Source organism: Moschus berezovskii, chromosome 23 (genome assembly GCF_049115385.1).
Source record: "Moschus berezovskii isolate FMDL1 chromosome 23, NW_MosBer_1.0, whole genome shotgun sequence".
NCBI lineage: Eukaryota > Metazoa > Chordata > Mammalia > Artiodactyla > Moschidae > Moschus > Moschus berezovskii.
In genome coordinates, this window is record NC_142482.1 from 38665392 (window position 1) to 38686054 (window position 20663).

At 54.8% G+C, this 20663-nt stretch overlaps 1 protein-coding gene across 7 annotated transcripts in view; it reads left to right on the forward strand.

The window, feature by feature from the left end:
- Positions 1-20663, forward strand: part of TNXB (tenascin XB) — a 56874-nt gene that overhangs the window by 28598 nt on the left and 7613 nt on the right. For 4 of the 7 annotated variants that reach the window (XM_088831140.1, XM_088831141.1, XM_055407189.2 and 1 more), the window contains 15 exons: positions 3048-3353; positions 4361-4660; positions 5921-6208; positions 6472-6780; positions 7329-7649; positions 7775-8119; positions 8484-8834; positions 9218-9592; positions 11560-11856; positions 13364-13696; positions 14056-14484; positions 16328-16657; positions 18674-18997; positions 19368-19742; positions 20352-20639. In XM_088831140.1, coding sequence (XP_088687266.1) covers positions 3048-3353; positions 4361-4660; positions 5921-6208; positions 6472-6780; positions 7329-7649; positions 7775-8119; positions 8484-8834; positions 9218-9592; positions 11560-11856; positions 13364-13696; positions 14056-14484; positions 16328-16657; positions 18674-18997; positions 19368-19742; positions 20352-20639 — 4971 coding nt within the window. The remainder of the gene's footprint in view (positions 1-3047; positions 3354-4360; positions 4661-5920; positions 6209-6471; positions 6781-7328; positions 7650-7774; positions 8120-8483; positions 8835-9217; positions 9593-11559; positions 11857-13363; positions 13697-14055; positions 14485-16327; positions 16658-18673; positions 18998-19367; positions 19743-20351; positions 20640-20663) is intronic. The other 3 variants (XM_088831138.1, XM_088831142.1, XM_088831143.1) reach the window with 3 other exon arrangements.

The window sequence follows — 20663 nt, forward strand, 5'->3', positions numbered from 1 at the left end:
AAAGATTTTTTAAAAGCAGAGAAATATGTTTCCGGAACATGGTTTCTGTATTTCTCAAAGGGACTTGGCTGGCTTAGTGTCCAGAGTCTTTTACCCCTGATTTCTTTTCTTTCTTCAGTCAGCACAGAGTAGGGAGAGGGGAAAGCCTTGGTGGGTTACTGTCCTGCGGGCCTGAAGTAGAAAGGTGGAGGCTTGTGTCAAGCCTAGGACATACGGCCAAGGTTTCTCCTGGGGTCACCCTAGGTCCATCTGTCTGTCTGGGGCAGCCATGTTGGTCCCTGGGCACATGTGTGCATGCTAAGGTGCTTCAGTTGTGTCTGACTCTTTGCAACCCTATGGACTGTAGCCCACCAGGCCCCTCTGTCCATGGGGTTCTCCAGGCAAAAATATTGGAGTGGGTTGCCATGCCCTCCTCCAGGGGATCTTCTCCACCCAGGGATCGAACCTGCGTCTCTTATGTCACCTGCATTGGCAGGCGGGTTCTTGACCACAGCTCCACTTGGGTAGCCCGGTCCCCAGGTAAGGATGGACCATGTCAGGCAGTGACTGAGGCAGTGCGGGAGAGGACAGTTGAGTCTTGGAATCGAAGAAACCACGTTCCATTCCTGGCGTCTCAGTTCCAAGCTGTGCGGTGGAGCTCATTATCCAAGCAGGAAGGCGATGGGCAGCTGGAGCCCGCTGAGCTGACCAAGGGACTACGCCTGGCACACAGCACGTGCTGAGCCGTTGCTCGGAGAAGAACTAACGTGCAGCTTTAGAAACACTGCTAAAGTGGGAAAGGACTTCACCAAATGAAGCATGGGGACTCCAGTACTTATGGGCAGTTATCATTCCACCTTCCCCAGTTGAGCCAAAGCACCAACGATAAGGCTTGATGGTGAGGACAGTTTCTCTCTCATGGAAAGAAGTGCAGAGAGGGTGAAAACTAGCAGGAAACGGAAGCTACAGGAACAACAGAGTTGGAAGGCAAATTAAATGGAATACAATGCCTGGCCTGGCTCCTGGACCTGGAAGAAGCTCAGTACATGGTGGTCACTCCCTCCTGCCTTTCAGCTGCCTCCATCCCTGCCCTTCCCACTCAGACTTACTTCTGTCCTCCTGAGCCTTCATCACCAGCCCATTTTTACTTTTTACCTTGATTAAAAAAATTTTTTTTTGATCTAGCTGCAGGGCTTGTAGGATCTTAGGACCAGGGATTGAACCCATGCCCCCTACAGTGGAAACATCAAGCCCTAACCAAGAACCCCCAGGGGATTCCCATGCCAGCCCCGCCTCCCCCTTTTAAGCCTATTTACCTATTTTTAACTGTTCTGGGTCTTCATTGCTTCGCAGGCTTTTCTCTGGTTGTGGTGAGTGAGGGCTGCTCTCTGGTTGCTGTGCGTGGGCTTCCTATTGCAGTGGCTTCTCTTGTTGAGGAGCACGGGCTCTAGGCATGCCGGCTTCAGCAGTGGTGGCTTGAGGGCTCAGTGGTTGTGTCTCCTGGGCTCTAGACACAGGCTCCATACTTGTGGTACATAGGCCTAGTTGCTCTGCGGCATGCAGGATCCTCCTGGATCAGGGATCAGACCCGCGTCTCCTGCACTGGCAGGTGGATTCTTTACCACTGAGCCACCAGGGAAGCCCACCAGCCCATTTTGAAAGCAGGTTATATGAGTACAGAGCCTAATCTTGTCCTCCCACAGGAACATGAGAAACAGGATCTTGGGAAGCCACCCACCTAGCCACCCCTCTGCTACTTGTCTCTTGGGACCACTTTCCAGGCTGGTCCTAATCCTCTGTGTCTTCCAGACTCAGCTCACTCTGGGGCAATGGGGACCAGCAGGTCCTGAGCTCGGCCTCTCCCAGATGTGCATACCACTCATTAATTTAACAGACAGTTGTGGAGCACCCACTGGGTGCCGGGGCTGGGGACACAGCAGTGAACAAGGCAAGGCTCACATTCTGTCAGAGGAGACAGGCCCCAAATTGCACAAATATGTCTGTAGGACTGTGTGAGACAGTGACAGGAGCTGGGGAGAAAAGCAAAGCCCAGTAGGTGAGATGGTGAGTGGGTGGGAAGCAGGCTGGAGAGGGACTCGCTGAAGAAGGGCCTGCCGGAGGGAGAGGACAAGCCATGCAGGCCTCTGGGGAAGAGCCTCCGGGCAGAGGGAATGTCTGAGGACCAGCGAGGACTGTTTTGGAATGAGGAGGGTGGTGTGAGAGGTAAACATGTGGGGCCTTGGAGGGAGGTCATTGTAAGGACTTGGCTCTTTGCTCTGAGTGAGATGGAAGCCATGGCGGGAACAGGCTCTGACTAATGTGCTAACAGTGGGGAACACAGTGAAGCGGGGAGGAGGCGGGGGGATTTAGGAGACTGTGCTATAATCCAGTAAGAGCCATGTGCTTAGAGGACGTGAGTGGTAGTCGCTCAGTTGTGTCCGACTCTCTGCAACCCCATGGAAGGTTCTTCTGTCCATGGAATTCTCCAGGCAAGAATACTGGAGTAGGTTGCCATTTCCTTTTCCAACTGAGAGAGGGTGGTGGTGTACTTACGGAGTAGGGGAGTCAGCTTCTGAAGGCAATGCCGACAGGACTTATTCGCAGGCCAGCCGTGGGGTGGAGGAGAGGACTCAGGGATGACTCTGACAGTGAAGCAGTGGTTTTGATGAGGTGGGAAGGCTGTGAAGGGAACAGGAGTTGGGGGCGGGGGGAAGCCCCTGAGCTCGGCTTTGGACTGGAATTTGGGATCAGTTAGGCACCCAAGGAAGATGCTGAGCACACCCAAGTCTGGGGGTCAGCTGGGAGGTCTGGCTGGAGGACTTGGAGCCAGAGATGGGCAGACGGACCTTCAGCCACTTTCCCAGGGTCTCGGTGGTGGCTGACACCCCTCCCCACCAAGCACAGCCCCAGATTCTGGCAGGCACTTAGTGAAGGCTTGTCAGCCAGACAGATGTTGCCAATCAGTGTAGTCTTACATCAGAACCACCCCGTGGGCACCAGCAACGCAGATAATTACTACCATGGGGCAGACGGGCTTTTCCTGACAGCCTCCCCCATTTCTGTCTTAGCTCCACAAGCAGAAGAGACCCCTCTGGCCACCGAGCCCCCCAAGGAACCGCGCCTTGGGGAGCTGACAGTGACAGATGTGACCCCCAACTCCGTGGGCCTCGCGTGGACAGTCCCTGAGGGCCAGTTTGACTCTTTCGTGGTCCAGTACAAGGACAGGGACGGGCAGCCCCACGTGGTCCCTGTGGCCGCAGACCAGCGAGAGGCCACTGTCTCCGGGCTGGAGCCTGAGCGCAAATACAGGATGAACGTGTACGGGCTACATGGTGGGCAGCGCGTGGGCCCTCTCTCCGTGGTGGCCCTGACCGGTGAGTGAGGGCGGGTCAAGGCAGTCCCCATCCCTGGTCACCCGGGACCACCCCACCTCCCCAGCCTCTCGCTCAGATCCCCCGCAGTCACAGGCATGTGGTCTGTTCCCTGACCCCGGGGATCCTCTTGAGAGCTGGAATCTTCCCTGTCTTCCAGTCTCTATCTCCACTCCGCCTCCTCCCCCAGGCAGGGTTGTCTTCCTCCCCTCGACCAGGTCCAGCCAGACGCTATCTCTCTGATCATCCGCAGCTGTTTCCTCCCCTCTCTTCACAACCCTGCTGTGACTTGGACTGGCTACCACCTCCCCCTGCTGCCCTTTTTCACTGGGGTTAAACAACACACATCCCTCGAATCTTTTCTCAGAGGCCCTCGGCCCCGCTGGCCTGAGCTGTGTTCCCTTCTGGAGTCTCCCAGAGTCTTCCTTCCTCGGGGAGATGGCCCTTGCTCTCTGCTCCCGGCGACTCCCGCTCCTCATGCCTTCTAGGGACAGGCCACCACCAATTCTGTGCTGTGGTGTCTATGAAACCAGTGAACCCCTTTCAGAGCAATGTCTTAAAATCTATAAAGTAAAATGCATAGGGTTTTACCATACCATATCGATTCTATTGATATCCAATTATCAAAGGTATTTTAAAACTCGAATTTATGATTTAGTAATATGGAAACTTCACTATTAGTTCATTAAATAGCAAGAACCTTGTGGCCTGTTTAATAACCTATTAGAAGCAGTGAGGAGTGTAAAGAGTGTTTTGAAATTTCTGCAGTAATTCTAAGCTGATGTGACAGCATCTGTGATTCCTGTTGGTGACAGTCACGAGCACTGCTAGTACCACCGTGTTGGGTTCCTATATGCATCATTGAAGGCAATGCCAGTGAAAATAGAGATGTAACTGCTCCCTGTCTCAGATCAACCCCCCCTGGAGGCCCTTGGAGCCCAGGAGCCCTTCAAGGGGGGAGTTCTCCCGCCAGAGATCTCAGCCATGTTCTCTGTCTCCCTGGATCCTAGCTCCCGTCCCCCCAGCACCAGTCACAGACCTCCCCATGGAGCCACGCCTGGGGGAGCTGACGGTGACGGACGTGACCCCGGACTCCGTGGGCCTCTCCTGGACCGTCCCCGAGGGCGAATTCGACTCCTTCGTGGTCCAGTACAAGGACAGGGACGGGCAGCCCCACGTGGTGCCTGTGGCCGCCGACCAGCGCGAGGTCACCGTCCCCGGCCTGGAGCCCAGTAGGAAATACAAGTTCCTGCTCTTTGGGATCCAAGATGGGAAACGCGGCAGCCCAGTCTCTGTGGAGGCAAAGACAGGTGAGGCAGACCCCCACAACGCTGAGGTCCCAGCCCCGCCATCCTTCTTCCCGCTGCCTGAGCACCTCTCCTTTCCAAGTGTCTCCCTTTCATCCCCCGCTTCCTTTTTATTTGAGAAGCCTGGCTGCCTTCTCCGTTCCCAGTCAAGTGGGAACCAAGAAAATGGAGTGGGTTCCTGGATCAGTTCCCTCTGCTGACTTTCATCTCTTCTCGTAATTCCTACTTTCATTCAGTGGGGGAGGCTCCTCCAGGACCCTTCCTGGAAGGTGGAAGCACAAGCCACAGCAGGCCTGGGAAGCAAGGGCGGGAGGCCAGAACTGTTCCACATCCAAGTCTCAGCCTTGTGTAGCCATCACCTCCCGAGAGAGAGCTTTCCACTGACCCTCACCCTGTTTCCCGCCCTACCGGCCCAGGCACGCTAGGTCCCGTATCTGCCTCTCCAGAGGGACCACTTTCCTCCCCTGCCCTCTTCCTGGAGCCTCAGAAACAAGGACCAGAAGAGCCCGACTGGCTGCCCAGTCCGGCCCAGTCGGGCCCAGCCCAGCTATGCCCCTTTCCTGGATTTTGATCCAGGCCCTCCCCTGCCCCTGGGGGTTCCCAGTTGCCAGAGAACTCTCACAATAACAATGCCGTCAGCGTCCTTGCTGTCCAGGAAGGCAGAAGGCCAGCTCCTTCTCAGGCCCCGGGGTTGGCTTCTTGGGCAAACACCAGATCCTTCTTCTGTCTGAGCATCCTTCTTCTCCTTGTACCCCTCCTCACACAAAAGCAGTCCCAACTCCTCCACCAGGTCCTATGAGGGTCACCGTCGTCATAATATCCTACCTCCCCACCAGCTGTCTGCCCCCAGGGACCTGTACCCGCTCTGATATCCCCAGGACCCTTGGATTTTCCCAAAGAACAGTCAAATCACAAACAGTGGATTCCTTGGTCAAAGGAAATAAGCAGATGAAGCCTGTGATAAGCTGCACCCTGCCAAGTAAATGGTCTCTATCAGGGGGCTAGAGTCTGGATAACAAGTGGAATAAGATAAATAGGAAACTAGGGAATCGCCTCTCCCAGGACAGAAGGCTGCTCTTTGCACTGGTTAATGGACAGAGGCATGGCCAGATGAGGATGCTGGCAGGCATGGGATGGTGATGGAAATATCTGGGGGAAGCACTGATCATTTGGGCAGTTCTAGATTTTTCCATCTCCAGAGGGAGGCAGTCAAGGAGTCATTTTGGAAAAAAAATAAACTCAAGAAACTTTCCTCTCTGTCAGTTGGCCGAGGTGACGCCAGCCCAGGAGCCCCACCCCGCCTTGGGGAGCTGCGGGTGACAGACCCCACCCCAGACTCACTGCGCCTCTCCTGGACGGTCCCCGAGGGCCACTTTGACTCCTTTGTGGTCCAGTTCAAGGACAGGGATGGGCCCCGCATGGTGTCCGTGGAAGGCCACGAGCGCTCGGTCACCATCAGCCCTCTGGACTCCGGCCGCAAGTACAGATTCCTAGTCTACGGCCTCCTGGGCAAGAGGCGCCATGGCCCCTTCACCGCCGAGGGCACCACAGGTGAGGGCAGCCCCTGCGGGAGTGTCCCTGATCTGGAGGGCCCCCTGGGGAGAGTCACTGTGGTCACTTGTGGCTGTCATCATGGTTGTTGTTTGGCTCTGGTTGTCTGGCTGGAATCCGGCCCAGCTCCTTGCACAAGCCCGAAGACTCAGCCCTGCAGGGCGCAGCCACAGCTCAGTCCCATCTTTAGACCTCTCAGTCCTTCCCTCAGGGTCACCCAACCTTCCAGAAACAACCATTTCCTCTCTGTGTTCCCATCTCAGAGACCCGCAGAGCTGTGGACGAGGCTGGAACAAAGCGTCCCTCAAAACCACGTCTGGGGGAGGAGCTGCAGGTGACCGGTGTGACATCAGACTCCGTGGGCCTCTCATGGACGGTCCCCGAGGGCCACTTCGACTCCTTTGTGATCCAGTACAGGGACAGAGACGGGCAACCCCAGGTGGTGCCTGTGGAGGGCAGCCGCAGGGAGGTCAGTGTCTCGGGCCTGGACCCTGCCCGCAGGTACAAGCTGCTGCTGTACGGGCTGTCCAGGGACAAGCGAGTGGGTCCCATCTCTGCCATCGCCGTGACCGGTGAGTGCTGCCGGGGGAATTCGCTGTCCCTCCTTCCCACCTGGCTCTCCTGGTCTGATGGACTCAGGATTTCTGAGCTTCCTGTGCCCCTTCTTTTGGGGGAAGAGGTCAGCTTCATAGAGGCATAATTTACATACAATAAAATTCACCCATTTTAAGAGCATAATTGAGTGAGTTTGAGCGAATGATCATGACCATTGGTCTAAGTCATGACCATTACCACAACGAAGATAGAAAACATTGACTCTACAGGTTTCCCCATGCTCCTTGGCTGTCAGTTTCCCTGATCCCAGCTTCTGGCAACAACTAATTGCTTTCTGTCGTTATAGTTTGGCCTTTTTAAGTGTTTTGTTTGACAGACTCATACAGTACATAGTTTTTTGTGTTTCTCCTGCACTTGGCATGATGCTTTTGAAGTTCATCCCTGGGTATCAGTAGCTGTTCCTTTTATTACTGATCTCTTGTCCTCACCTCCTTCCCTCCATCCATCCCCTTGGAGAGTCTTGGTGCAGTGACAGACCACTCACCCCTCTCTACCTGTCTTTCAGAACCAGCCCCCAGGGAAGAAATCGAAGCAGAGCCTGAAACCTTTAGTCCTCCAGCATCTGAGCCCGGTCTGGGGGAGGTGACTCTGGAGGAGGCCACCCCACACAGTCTGCATCTCTCCTGGACGGCAACTGAGGGAGAATTTGACTCCTTCGAAGTCCAATACACAGACGAGGATGGGCAACTCCAAGAAGTTAGTGTTGGGGGTGATCAGCATGACGTCACCATCTCTGACCTGGAATCCGACCACAGATACCTGGTGAGCCTGTACGGTTTCCACGACGGGCAGCGTGTTGGTCCTGCCCACATCGAGGCCATGACAGGTGAGCAAAAGAACTCTGCCCACTCAGCTTCCTTCCTGGGGGCCATGAGGGCCCGGAGGAAGGCCGAGTCCCCATGGACTCCGTGCCCCTCTCTCAGGTCCATTTTTCTCCATGTCTGTGTTCAGCCCCAAGAGAGGAGGAGGATGAACCTTCAGAATCTCCGTCTACCACCCAAACCCTGTCCACTGTGGTCCCCGAGCCTCCCATCAAGCCCCGCCTGGGGGAGCTGGTGGTGACAGATACCACCCCCGACTCCCTGAGCCTCTCCTGGACCGTCCCTGAGGGACAGTTCGACCACTTCCTGATCCAGTACAAGAACGGGGACGGGCAGCCCAAGGCAGTGAGGGTGCCCGGGGACGAGGACGGGGTCACCATCTCGGGCCTGGAGCCAGACCACAAGTACAAGATGAACCTGTACGGCTTCCACGACCGCCAGCGCATGGGCCCCGTGTCTGTCATCGGGGTGACCAGTGAGTGGATGGTGGGAGCCCCAGGATGGGGCCTAGTGGGGAGATCACGCCCTCAGGTGAAGGGGAAGTGGGGTGTGGGAGGCCCCTCTCCTCAAGGCTAAGCCATGGTGCCCCTTGTACACATGTGCCCCTGGGCACAGAAGGGCCTCTGTGAGCCACACTGGTGGCGGTCCTGGTCCCCACGACTGACCCCAGAGACTCCGGGCATGTCTGTGAGGTGTGGACCAAGCAGGACCACCCAGCCCCAAGGATGGGCTTCTGTGAACTGACTTCAGAGCCTGGAGTAGAAGCCAAGGCTTGGGAGGAGACCCAAGGATGTCTCCTGGGGACCCTGCCTCACCCTCTGTGTGTCCCTCCTTCTTAGCTGCAGAGGAAGAGACCCCCAGCCCCACAGAGATGGAGGAGACCCCCAGCCCCACAGAACCCAGCACAGAGGCCCTGGAGCCCCCTGAGAAGCCCTTCCTGGAGGAGCTGACAGTGACGGGATCCTCCCCAGACTCGCTGAGCCTTTCTTGGACCGTCCCCCAGGGCCACTTTGACTCCTTCACCATCCAGTACAAGAATGGGGACGGGCAGCCCAAGGTGGTGAGGGTGCCGGGGCATGACAATGAGGTCACCATCTCGGGCCTGGAGCCAGACCACAAGTACAAGATGAACCTGTACGGCTTCCACGACCGCCAGCGCGTGGGCCCCATCTCTGTCATCGGGGTGACCAGTGAGTGGACGGAGGAAACCTCAGGATGGGGCCTAGTGGGAGGCTCACCTTCTCAGGTGATGGAAAGTGGGGTGTGGGAGGCCCCTCTCCTCGAGGCTGAGCCATGGTGCCCTTCGTGCCTCCCCTGGGCTCCCTGAGGACTAGCGGGACCTCCTGGGCAGAGAAGGGCCTCTGTGAGCCATGCTGGTGGCGGTCCTGGTCCCCACGGCTGACCCCAGAGACTCCAGGCATGTCTGTGAGGTGTGGACCGAGCAGGACCACCAGCCTCCTTAGGCTTCTCTGAAATGGCCTCAGGGTCCCCAGTGGGGACCATGGCTCGAGAGGAGACCCAAGGACATCTCCCGGAGACCCTGCCTCACCCTCTGTGTATCCCTCCTTCTCAGCTGCAGAGGAAGAGACCCCCAGCCCCACAGAGATGGAGGAGACCCCCAGCCCCACAGAGGTGGAAGAGACCCCCAGCCCCACAGAACCCAGCACAGAGGCCCCGGAGCCCCCCGAGGAGCCCCTCCTGGGGGAGCTGACGGTGACAGGATCCTCCGCGAACTCGCTGAGCCTCTCCTGGACCGTCCCCCAAGGCCACTTCAACTCCTTCACTGTCCAGTACAAGGGCAGGGACGGGCCCCAGGTGGTGCGTGTCGGGGGCGAGGAGACTGAGGTGACCGTTGGGGGCCTGGAGCCCGGACGCAAGTACAAGATGAACCTGTACGGCCTGCACGGGGGGCGGCGCGTGGGCCCTGTGTCCACCGTGGGCGTGACCGGTGAGTGAGGGCGGGGCTTGGGATGAGGTCTCAGGAAAGGTCTCATAGTAGAGTCTCTCAAGTGTCTTCCGCTGAAGACCCTAAAACCCCCAAATCTCTAGTTCACTCATTATCCATTCAGCACTTCAGGACAAGTGTGATCTAGGAGCAGGAAGAGGGAGTCCCAAGGAAGTGCTTGCCCTTGAGAGGCTGTTGGGGACTGAGGCCTCCAAGCCAGTCACACATGACCTGTCTGTGGCTCTCTGCTTTGCGTGGAAACTCTGAAAAGAACTCTTTTGGGTGTTGGGATAAATGCCATGAAATAGTAAATCTCAACAAGTATTTATTATATAAAATTTCAGACATATACCCAAAGGGAAAGAATAACATAATGAATACCTATGTGTCAATCACCCGGCTTCAACCAAAAAGCACCTCTTGGGCAGTCTAGCTCATCCAGACCCCATCACTTCCCACCCTCCTCAACCGGAAAATCATCTTTCTCCTTTTTTTTTTTTAATGTATTTTATTTTTGGCAGTGGTGGGTCTGCATTGCTACATACAGGTTTTGTCTAGTTGTGGCGAGCAAGGGCTACTCGTTGTTGCGGTACAGGGGCTTCTCGTTGCAGCGGCTTCTCTTGTTGCAGAGCTCAGGCTTCAGGTGCCTGTGGGGTTCAGTAGTTATGACTGGAGGGCTCGAGAGCGCAGGCCCAGTAATTGTGACGCAAGAAGTTAGTTGCTCTGCAGCATGTGGGATCTTCCCGGAGCAGAGATCAAACCCATGTCCCCTGGGTTGACAGGCAGATTCTTAACCACTAGGAAGTCCTAGAATGTTTTCTATATTAGCAGCTTTATTGAGGTGTACTTTACATACCATAGAATTCACCTGTTTTAAGCATACAGCTTAGCAATTTTAGTGTATTAACAGAGTTGTACAACCATCATCGCTATCTATTAAAATTTTTAGAACTTTTCCACCACACTGAAATGAAATCTGGTGTCCAGACCCATTTTCACGCCTATTTCCGATCCCCACAAATCTACTTCCTGTGTCTGTAGATTTGCCTTTTCTGGACCCATCATATAACTGGAATCATACAATACCTGCTCTTTCATGTCTGACTTCTTTTACCACATTTTAGCCAGTTTTTGTGTTTGATCTGTGTTGTAGCATGTAGCAGGACTTCATTCCTTTATAGTCAAATAATATTCCATTGTATGGATACACTGCTGTAATATTTTAAAATAGTCTATGCACGCTTTACTTCATCATTACATATTTAAGTGTACTGCTCTTTTCAGAAAGACCACTTAAAAGTAACCATGACACAGTGATTGTGCCTTTAAAGCCAGATATTCGGACATTACTAGTTCCCTGATTCCCCGGTGGCTCAGACGGTAAAGAATCCGCCTGCAATGTGGAAGATCTAGGTTCGATCCCTGGGTTAGGAAGATCCCCTGGAGGAGGGCATGGCAACCTACTCCAGTATTGTTGCCTGGAGAATCCCCATGGACAGAGGAGCCTGGAGGGCTACATTACAATCCCTGGGGTCACAAAGAGTTGGAGGTGACTGAGCGGCTAAGCACACAGCTTCCTGATGGTGCCCTAGTTGTTCTTTTGCAACTTTTTGCTGGAATCAGATCCAATTAAGAAAGACAGGTTGCCATTGGGAGAACTGGGATTTTAAATAGGGTGGGCAGGAAAGGCCCTAAAGAGAAGTTGACATTTGAATGAAGCCTTAAAGGAGGTGTGAACATGAGCCATGCAGACATCTGGGGAAAGAACATTCAGGCATCGAGGCAAGAGGCCACTTGGCACATTGGATGGACAATAAGGAGGCCACAAAGAGATTGTGATGGCCACAGGCACAGCTGGATCTGAAGTTAGGCCCCCAGAGCTGGCCCACCTTCTGACCTGAACCCAGCAGAGCAGGGCCTCAGCAGTTCCTTCCAGCAGCGGGAACAATCCTGTTTGCCTCTTTCCCCAGCCCCAGAAGAGGAGCCCCCTGCTAGCCCTCCTTTGAAGCCACAGCTGGGGGAGCTGACTGTGACAGACGCCACCCCCGAATCCCTGAGCCTCTCCTGGACCATCCCTGAGGGCCAGTTTGACCACTTCCTAGTCCAATACAAGAACGGGGACGGGCAACCCAAGGCCGTGAGGGTGCCTGGGGACGAGGACCAGGTCACCATCTCGGGCCTGGAGCCAGACCACAAGTACAAGATGAACCTGTACGGCTTCCACGACCGCCAGCGTGTGGGCCCCGTCTCCACTGTCGGTTTAACTGGTGAGTGTGCAGCAGGACATGGCCCCAAGCTGGGCTCAGTTTACCGTAACTGCCAGTGCTCGTGTTTTTCTCCCACTGTTCTTGAGCCTGAGCCTCCCAAGCTTCTGGGGGTGGTTCTGTGCCAGTCTTCACTCCAAGTCTTAGTGTCACTTTAGCTGTCCGACCCTTCACACTTTGTGAGTCCTTGAAGAGGGAAGATGCCAAAGAAGTAATAGACTCATGCAGACCTGGGGCTGGCCCTCTTCTCGGCCCTTTAGAGCTGTGTGACCTGCAGAGAGTCACTCAGCCTCTCTGTGCCTCCGTTTCAGCATCCGTGCAGAAAGAATAGCCATACCTGTCTGGCAGAGTGGGCGTGGCTTGGCTCACCCACAGTGTTTGGTAACTACTGGCTCCTCCTTTTGAGGAAGAAAATTAGTTACTAAAAACCCCTGGGTGAATTCTCATAATTATTATCAATTTCACTGGGTAAAATTGTATTTGATACTGATACCTATGGATTCTATGTCAACACAGAACCCTGCTATCATGGACATTGTCACTTCAGTAGTTAACATTAGTCATGGTGGCTTAGTCGCTGAGTTGTGTCCGACTCTTGCAATCCCATAGACTGGAGCCCACCAGGCTCCTCCAGGTGAGAATACTGGAGTGGGTTGCCATTTCCTTCTCCAGAGGAAGATTCCTGACCTAGGAATCGAACCCGGTTCTCCTGCATCGCAGGCAGATTCTTACTGACCGAACTATGAGGGAAGCCCTAATATTAGTCATATGTGCAGCTAAACAAGATATTTCCTCTTCATTAATTGCTCCTTATCTTGGCTGTTGGTTGCTTTTGTTAAGTTCCTTTATAGCTATTACCTGCAACATGCTTAAAACCTGGTTCCCAAACACAAGGGAGATATGAAACACGATTTTATAATTCAGCTATTAAGCCAGAATAAAACTCTATGCCGAAAAGGAAGGACAGAAAAAATCTGTGGGTGTGATGGGTCGTCCCTGCCATAAACTGGCAAGAGAATTAATACGAGGTCCCCAAGCAACCCAACTGCAAAGATGATCTGATTTCCCGTGGTCTCATCTCTGCTGTCAACTGTGGAATCTAAATTAGATTCTCAAGTGCTCAGAAAAGCCTTCTAAACCAGAGGAGGTATTAAAGGAACATACCTAGGAACCTGAGTGCAGGCGCCTCCTGATGTGATGTGTCTGTTAGATGTGGTGCTGTTACAGAGCGTGAGTCCTGGCCCACTGAGTGAATTCGCTAGCAGCTCCTGCAGGTTCCGTGCTGCACGTGCTGAGGTCAGCAGCATCCCACCATACCATCTTGGCATCTCCATAGTGTGTGCCCTGCCCCTGGAAGCTGAACATTTAAACTAGGGAAATGAAGTCTTAACCCTGGGGCACAGGCATCCCAGCTTCAGGGCCCTGGTGTATCTCGGAGAACTCCCAGAATCCATCCTGTTAGGAGGGAGCTCAGGAAGCATGTCACCATTCTCTTTGTCTCCTGATCCAGCCTCAGAAAAAGACCAAGAAATGACCCCAGCCCCAACAGACCTGCCCTCTGCAGCTCCTGAGCCTCCCGTCAAGCCCCGACTTGGGGAGCTGGCAGTGACAGATGCCACCCCCGACTCCCTGAGCCTCTCCTGGACCATTCCCGAGGGCCAGTTCGACCACTTCCTGATCCAGTATAAAAACGGGGACGGGCAGCCCAAGGCGGTGAGGGTGCCCGGGGACGAGGACGAGGTCACCATCTCGGGCCTGGAGCGAGACCACAAGTACAAGATGAACCTGTACGGCTTCCACGACCGCCAGCGTGTGGGCCCCGTGTCTGTCATCGGGGTGACCAGTGAGTGGATGGTGGAAGCCCCAGGATGGGGCCTAGTGGGGAGATCACGCCCTCAGGTGAAGGGGAAGTGGGGTGTGGGAGGTCCCTCTCCTTGAGGCTGAGCCATGGTGACCTTTGTGGGTCCTCCTGGGCAGAGAGGGCCTTTGTGAGCCATGCTGGTGGTGGCTCTGGTCCCCACAGCTGACTCCGGGGGCTCCGGACATGTCTGTGAGGTGTGGACCAAGCAGGACCACCCAACCCCAAGGACCGGTTCCTCTGAACTGACTTCAGGGCCCAGAATCAAAGCCAAGGCTTGGGAGGAGACCCAAGGATGTCTCCTGGGGACCCTGACTCACCCTCTGTGTGTCCCTTCTTCTCAGCTGCAGAGGAAGAGACCCCCAGCCCCACAGAGATGGAGGAGACCCCCAGCCCCACAGAGGTGGAGGAGACCCCCAGACCCACAGAGGTGGAGGAGACCCCCAGCCCCACAGAGATGGAGGAGACCCCCAGCCCCACAGAACCCAGCACAGAGGCCCCGGAGCCCCCTGAGGAGCCCCTCCTGGGGGAGCTGACGGTGACAGGATCCTCCCCAGACTCGCTGAGACTCTCCTGGACCGTCCCCCAAGGCCACTTCAACTCCTTCACCGTCCAGTACAAGGGCAGGGACGGGCCCCAGGTGATGCGTGTCGGGGGCGAGGAGACCAAGGTGACCGTTGGGGGCCTGGAGCCCGGACGCAAGTACAAGATGAACCTGTACGGCCTGCACGGGGGGCGGCGCGTGGGCCCCGTGTCCACCGTGGGCATGACCGGTGAGTGAGGGCGGGGCTCAGGGATTTCCAGGGTGGAAATACCTTTTCCTCATGGGTGACCTGGTTAGCTGTTCCGTTGTTTCACCAGACCGTGAGCCCCTTTTATGCCCTTCCTCATGGCCCTGGGCCGTGACCCGTGTGTCGTGGTCTGGCCTTTGTCAATCCACAGCCTCATTGTCCACAGTAGCATGACCTCCTCTGATGATCAGTCACTGGCTGCCTCGAAGGGTGAAATGTGTCAGGCTCAGACCAAGCTTGATTTTACTAGGATTTTCTTTTCTTTCCATCTTAATCACAAATCACAGCATTCTTTGTTACAACAAGAAAAAAAAAAGAATGAAAGAAACAACCCAACATCCAACCACACTGAGATGATTAAGTAATTAGACAACAATCTGTCAAATGACCTATTATGGCGTCATTGAAATGTTTACACATAAGACAATTACTTTATACTTTACAATGAAATAAGAGTTTACAGTGTTTGTAAGGAGGCTAATCAAAACCACTTGAAAATAACTTGCACAGTAAGACAACTGGAAGGAAACATCCCACGGGATGCATAATTTGTGGGACACAATAGAATATTTTGTGCTTTTTTTCCCATTTTGTTCCATTCTGTGTCATTTACATTTTTTTAAGTGACAAGCAGTTTTTCTTTTATACTCAGGAAATTTTTTTTCAATACATCATCTCCTCTTTTGTATTCCTTCCATCTTTTCCGCTCATCATTCTAGCAATTTATTTCATTGATGATTATGAAAAGGTTACAATTTCTAGTCTCTAAGAAATGAGGGGAAAAAAATCCCCAAGGTGAATTAAATTCCCCACTTGTAGTCAGGGTGGCTTTTCTAAGTCACTGTCACCCAGAGTCTTATGCCTGGTGACAATATGTCACCAGGGTTCCTCTGCACGTGGGAGAACCCAGCTCCTTAGAGTCAATCTTTTGTAGGGTGAGTCAACTGTCTCTGTGAGGTTCACTCTCCCCTCCTGAAGACACTTTGGACAGAGGGTCCCCTATCCTGCAAATCGCAAGCATTTGCAAAAAGCACACAGGGACCCATGTCCCTACTCCACATCCACCACCGGACTACTAATTTTTATAATCCAGAGTTTCTTTTTAAGTCTGTATTTTTCTGTGAAAAACATATAGCAACATGGTGGAAAGTTTGGAAAGTAGGGGAAAAAATCTCTCATCAGACCACTTTCTGACCCAAGAACCACTTCACAATGTGTGTAACACCCTCTCTTTCTGTGTTTTCCATGCCTGCATGTTTTCAGGTTGCAGAGTGTTCCTGTAATTCTTGGCTCTTAACTTTTTTTGTACCTAAGTTACACTGAGAGCTTTTATCCTGTGGCTACACAACCGTCATTAATCATCAGTTTAATGGTCATTTGATGCTTCATGGTGAAAGTGCTGTAACAAAATTAATCTTCTTCTGTGGTTCCTTTGGAGTCCTGACACATCTTGCTGTCATGAATAATCCCAAAATGAACTCCCGTGATACAACTTTTCCTGCTTTTTAATAATTTTCTTAGGATAACTGCCCAGAAATGAGATTATTGGTTCAAAGGAAATGAGCAGTATTTTGGCTCCCGACATGCATGTCCAAATTGCCCTTCTGAAGGTTCATGGTGCCTGCCAGCCAGTTTGTGACGGGGTCGGGTGTGTCTCGGTCTCCCCTGCATGGAGTCACCGGATGCTGCACCCAGAGGCCGTATGAGCCTCCAGGCCTGCAGCTTGAGGAGTGTTTCGCTGGATGTTTCGCTGGTTGTCTGTTGATATCAGCAGATGTCAAAGCAAGTCGCCATCTAAGCCTCTGCCCCCAATCTCTTTTCTCAGACCCTCAGGAGGTTGTGGAAGAGACCCTCAGCCCCACGGAGCCCAGCACAGAGGCCCCAGAGTCCCCTGAGGAGCCCCTCCTGGGGGAGCTGACGGTGACAGGATCCTCCCCGGACTCGCTGAGCCTCTCCTGGACCATCCCCCAGGGCCACTTTGACTCCTTCACTATCCAGTACAAGGGCAGGGACGGGCCCCAGGTGGTGCGTGTTGGGGGCAAAGAGACTGAGGTGACTGTTGAGGGCCTGGAACCTGGACGCAAGTACAAGATGAACCTGTACGGCCTGCACGGGGGGCGGCGCGTGGGCCCCGTGTCCACCGTGGGCATGACCGGTGAGCGAGGGCGGGGCGTGATCGATGAGTGAAGTGGGGAGCGTGGGGTGCAGGATGGGGAGGACAGGTCCTGGAAGAGTTTCCCTTAATTCCTATCTTAATGAAAATATAAATATTCTCAGCATCATGTCTTTTCCAGAACATCAGATGGTCAAGGCTTCTTGTTAAAAGGCAGATTCAGATTTGGCAGGTTTGGGCTGGGGCTGGACACGCAGGATTTCTAAAGTCCTTCCTGAGGCTGATGCTGCTGGTCCAGGGACCACACTCTGCTAAAGCTCCTCACAAAGCAACTGGACACTTCCTTAGGTTCCATCAGACAGAGTCATGCTTGCTTGCCTGAGTCCTCACAGGAGCTCAGGCGAGCTCGGCCTCTATGTAGTTGACTGGAGGCTGTGGAGGAAGGCAGGAGTGTGCTCAGAATTTAGTGTCTTGACTGAAACGCCCCCTAGCCGCATGGTTTGGGTGTTAACAGACTTTTGACACCAGTGGTTCAAGAAAGATGTGGGTGGCCTGAGCCAAGCCATGAGGAAGTTCATTGAGATAAACCTTGAACGTGGCAGAGAAACCAGTTCTTATCCTCCGGGGCTCACAGACAGGCTGTGGACCAGCAAAGGGGGATGTGTAGGTGACGGGAAGCCCCGCGGCCAGGCCAAAACTGGGCAGTGAGGCCAACACCAGCCTGCCTGCCCACGGGTGTCCGCGGGTTCCCACGGGACAGCTGAGACTTGACAACCGGCAGGCATTATTACCTTGGCCACCTCATGTGACGAGTTGACTCACTGGAAAAGAGTCTGATGTTGGGAGGGATTGGGGTTGGGAGGAGACGGGGACGACAGAGAATGAGATGGCTGGATGGCATCACCAATTCTATGGACATGAGTTTGAGTGAACTCTGGGAGTTGGTTATGGACAGGGAGGCCTGGCATGCTGTGATTCATGGGGTCGCAAAGAGTCGGACACGACTGAGCGACTGAACTGAACTGAACTGAGGTGTTATCTTGGTGATACTTACAGACAGGATGAAGGGTCTCAGTCGGTACTAAGAACATCATGGCACAAGAGAGGATTTTGTACAAAATTCTCGGAGTGGGAGAGAGAATCTTGAGATAGGGGTAGAGAGGTTGGGACTGCTCAGGAAGCCAGAAATTTCTCTCCCAGAATAGAGAGGACTGCTGCACAGTTTTATGCCAAGTCTGAGACCTTCAGATGTGCTTTTAAAGGCTCATTCTGGCTCCCTGTGAAGAACAGGTGGAGGAGGGAGGCAGAGAGACTCATAGGGAGGTGGTAACCCAGGTGACAGGTAAGGGCATCCCAGACAAGGGTGGCGGGGCCGCAGGTGTGGGGAGTGAGGAGATGCAGGAGGAACTCCAGAGAGAGAATCTGAGTCTTATGGCAGCTGGTGCGTGCATGCTAAGTCACTTCAGTCGTGTCTGACTTTTTGTGACCCCATGGATTGTAGCCCACCAGGCTTTTCTGTCCATGGGATTCTCTAGGCAAGAATACTGGAGTGGGTTGCCATACCTCCTCCAGGGAATCTTCCTGACCCAGGGATTGAACCTGCATCTCTTAGTCTCCTGCGCTGGCAGGCGGGTTCTTTACCACTAGCGCCACCTGGGAAGACAGCAGATGGCAACAGGCATGGATCCAAGAAGACTCCAGGTTTCCGATTAGAGAAGGGGGATGGGGCTTCTGAGCTGCTTGGGGGCCAAGACATGAGCCAGAAGGAGTTAAGATGCCGTGAGACCACAGTGGAGGAAGGCCCAGAGCACAGTGGCCATGTGGGCCTGCGTGTGAGGAAGGGTGCTGGCAGGCAGGGGTGAGAGCAGGCCGGATGAGGCTAAGGCGCCAGGAAGGCCAACAGTAAAGGGACCAGAAAGAAAGAGGGACGAGAAAGAGGAGTCAGAGCGCCTGTGGACAGACATGTCCTGTACCTTATTATTTTATTTTTGTAATACACCCCTTTGTATGCTGAACTGAGGACTGAGGAGACCTCACCTGTCCTGACTGTCTCTGCAGCTCCGGACCACGACACCATGACCACCCACACCCCGTCGACCGCGGTCCCCGAGGCTCCCATCAAGCCCCGCCTGGGGGAGGTGACCGTGACGGATGCCACCCCCGACTCTCTGAGCCTCTCCTGGACCGTCCCCGAGGGCGAGTTCGACCACTTCCTGATCCAGTACAAGAACGGGGACGGGCAGCCCAAGGCAGTGAGGGTGCCCGGGGACGAGGACGGGGTCACCATCTCGGGCCTGGAGCCAGACCACAAGTACAAGATGAACCTGTACGGCTTCCACGACCGCCAGCGCGTGGGCCCCATCTCTGTCATCGGGGTGACCGGTGAGTGGATGGTGGAAGCCCCAGGATGGGGCCTAGTGGGAGGCTCACCTTCTCAGGTGATGGAAAGTGGGGTGTGGGAGGCCCCTCTCCTCGAGGCTGAGCTATGGTGCCCTTTGTGCCTCCCCTGGCTTCCCTGAGGACTAGCGGGTCCTCCTGGGCAGAGAAGGGCCTCTGTGAGCCATGCTGGTGGCAGTCCTGGTCCCCACGACTGACCCCAGAGACTCCAGGCATATCTGTGAGGTGTGGACCGAGCAGGACCACCAGCCTCCTTAGGCTCCTCTGAACTGACCTCAGGGTCCCCAGTGGGGAGGAGACCCAAGGACATCTCCCGGGGACCCTGACTCACCCTCTGTGTATCCCTCCTTCTCAGCTGCAGAGGAAGAGACCCCCAGCCCCACAGAGATGGAGGAGACCCCCAGCCCCACAGAGGTGGAGGAGACCCCCAGCCCCACAGAACCCAGCACAGAGGCCCCGGAGCCCCCCGAGGAGCCCCTCCTGGGGGAGCTGACGGTGACAGGATCCTCCCCGGACTCGCTGAGCCTCTCCTGGACCGTCCCCCAGGGCCACTTCGACTCCTTCACTGTCCAGTACAAGGGCACGGACGGGCCCCAGGTGGTGCGTGTCGGGGGCGAGGAGACTGAGGTGACCGTTGGGGGCCTGGAGCCCGGTCGCAAGTACAAGATGAACCTGTACGGCCTGCATGGGGGGCGGCGCGTGGGCCCCGTGTCCACCGTGGGCGTGACCGGTGAGTAGGAGAGCAAGCCCCGAGCCCTAGGTTTCCCTCTGTTGCCCTCTTGTTTCCCTCTTTGGGACATCAGCGCTTCTCACAAATGGTGCCTGTTCTCTTTCGTCACGTGGTGCTGGGGATCCCACCCCATGGTTGAATTGAGTAGGACTGATGCATGGCGTGCTCAGGGTCAGCTCGGCAGGTAGCCTCTGCCCCATACGTTTCAGCTTCCTTCCTTCCTTCGTGATCTGGACCCTCAGACCTGCTCAGGTGTTCATGTGTGGCTTCCTCAGCCTCCCCGACCGAGCATTTTAGCGGCTCGGTGCACAGATGGAGAACCGGGTTCTCTAGGTTGAATCCTGCTCTGAAGGTACTCATTTTGCAAATGTTTCTTAACCTCTCTGCACTACGGACACCCACACAGCAAGGGTGCTAAGGATAAAAGCACCTACTTCAGCGGCTGTGTGAGGATTAAATGCACTATTTGTGAACTGCCTACATCAGTGCCTGGGACACATGAAGCAGTTAGAAGAGTTTGCTGCAAGTGGCCATTTCACAGCCAGGAAGCAGCCCCCTGTCCAGCCCAGGGTCCTGTCGTTGACCACAGCCTCCTCTGCTCTGTTCCAGCCTCCCTGACTACAGAGCACCCCCTGGCACCCCGCCTGGGAGAGCTGACGGTGGCAGCCGTGACCTCGGACACAGCGCGTCTCTCATGGATGGTGGAGCAGGGCCCCTTCGACTCCTTCCTGGTCCAGTACAAGGATGTGCAGGGGCAGCCCCAGGCAGTGCCCGTGGGTGGAGACCTCCGAGAGGTCACAGTTTCAAGTCTGGCCCCTGGCCGCAAGTACAAGTTCCTGCTGTTCGGACTCCGGGATGAGAAACGACACGGCCCAGTCTCTGCAGACGCGAAGACTCGTGAGTGAGGGCTGGAGGCCGCCT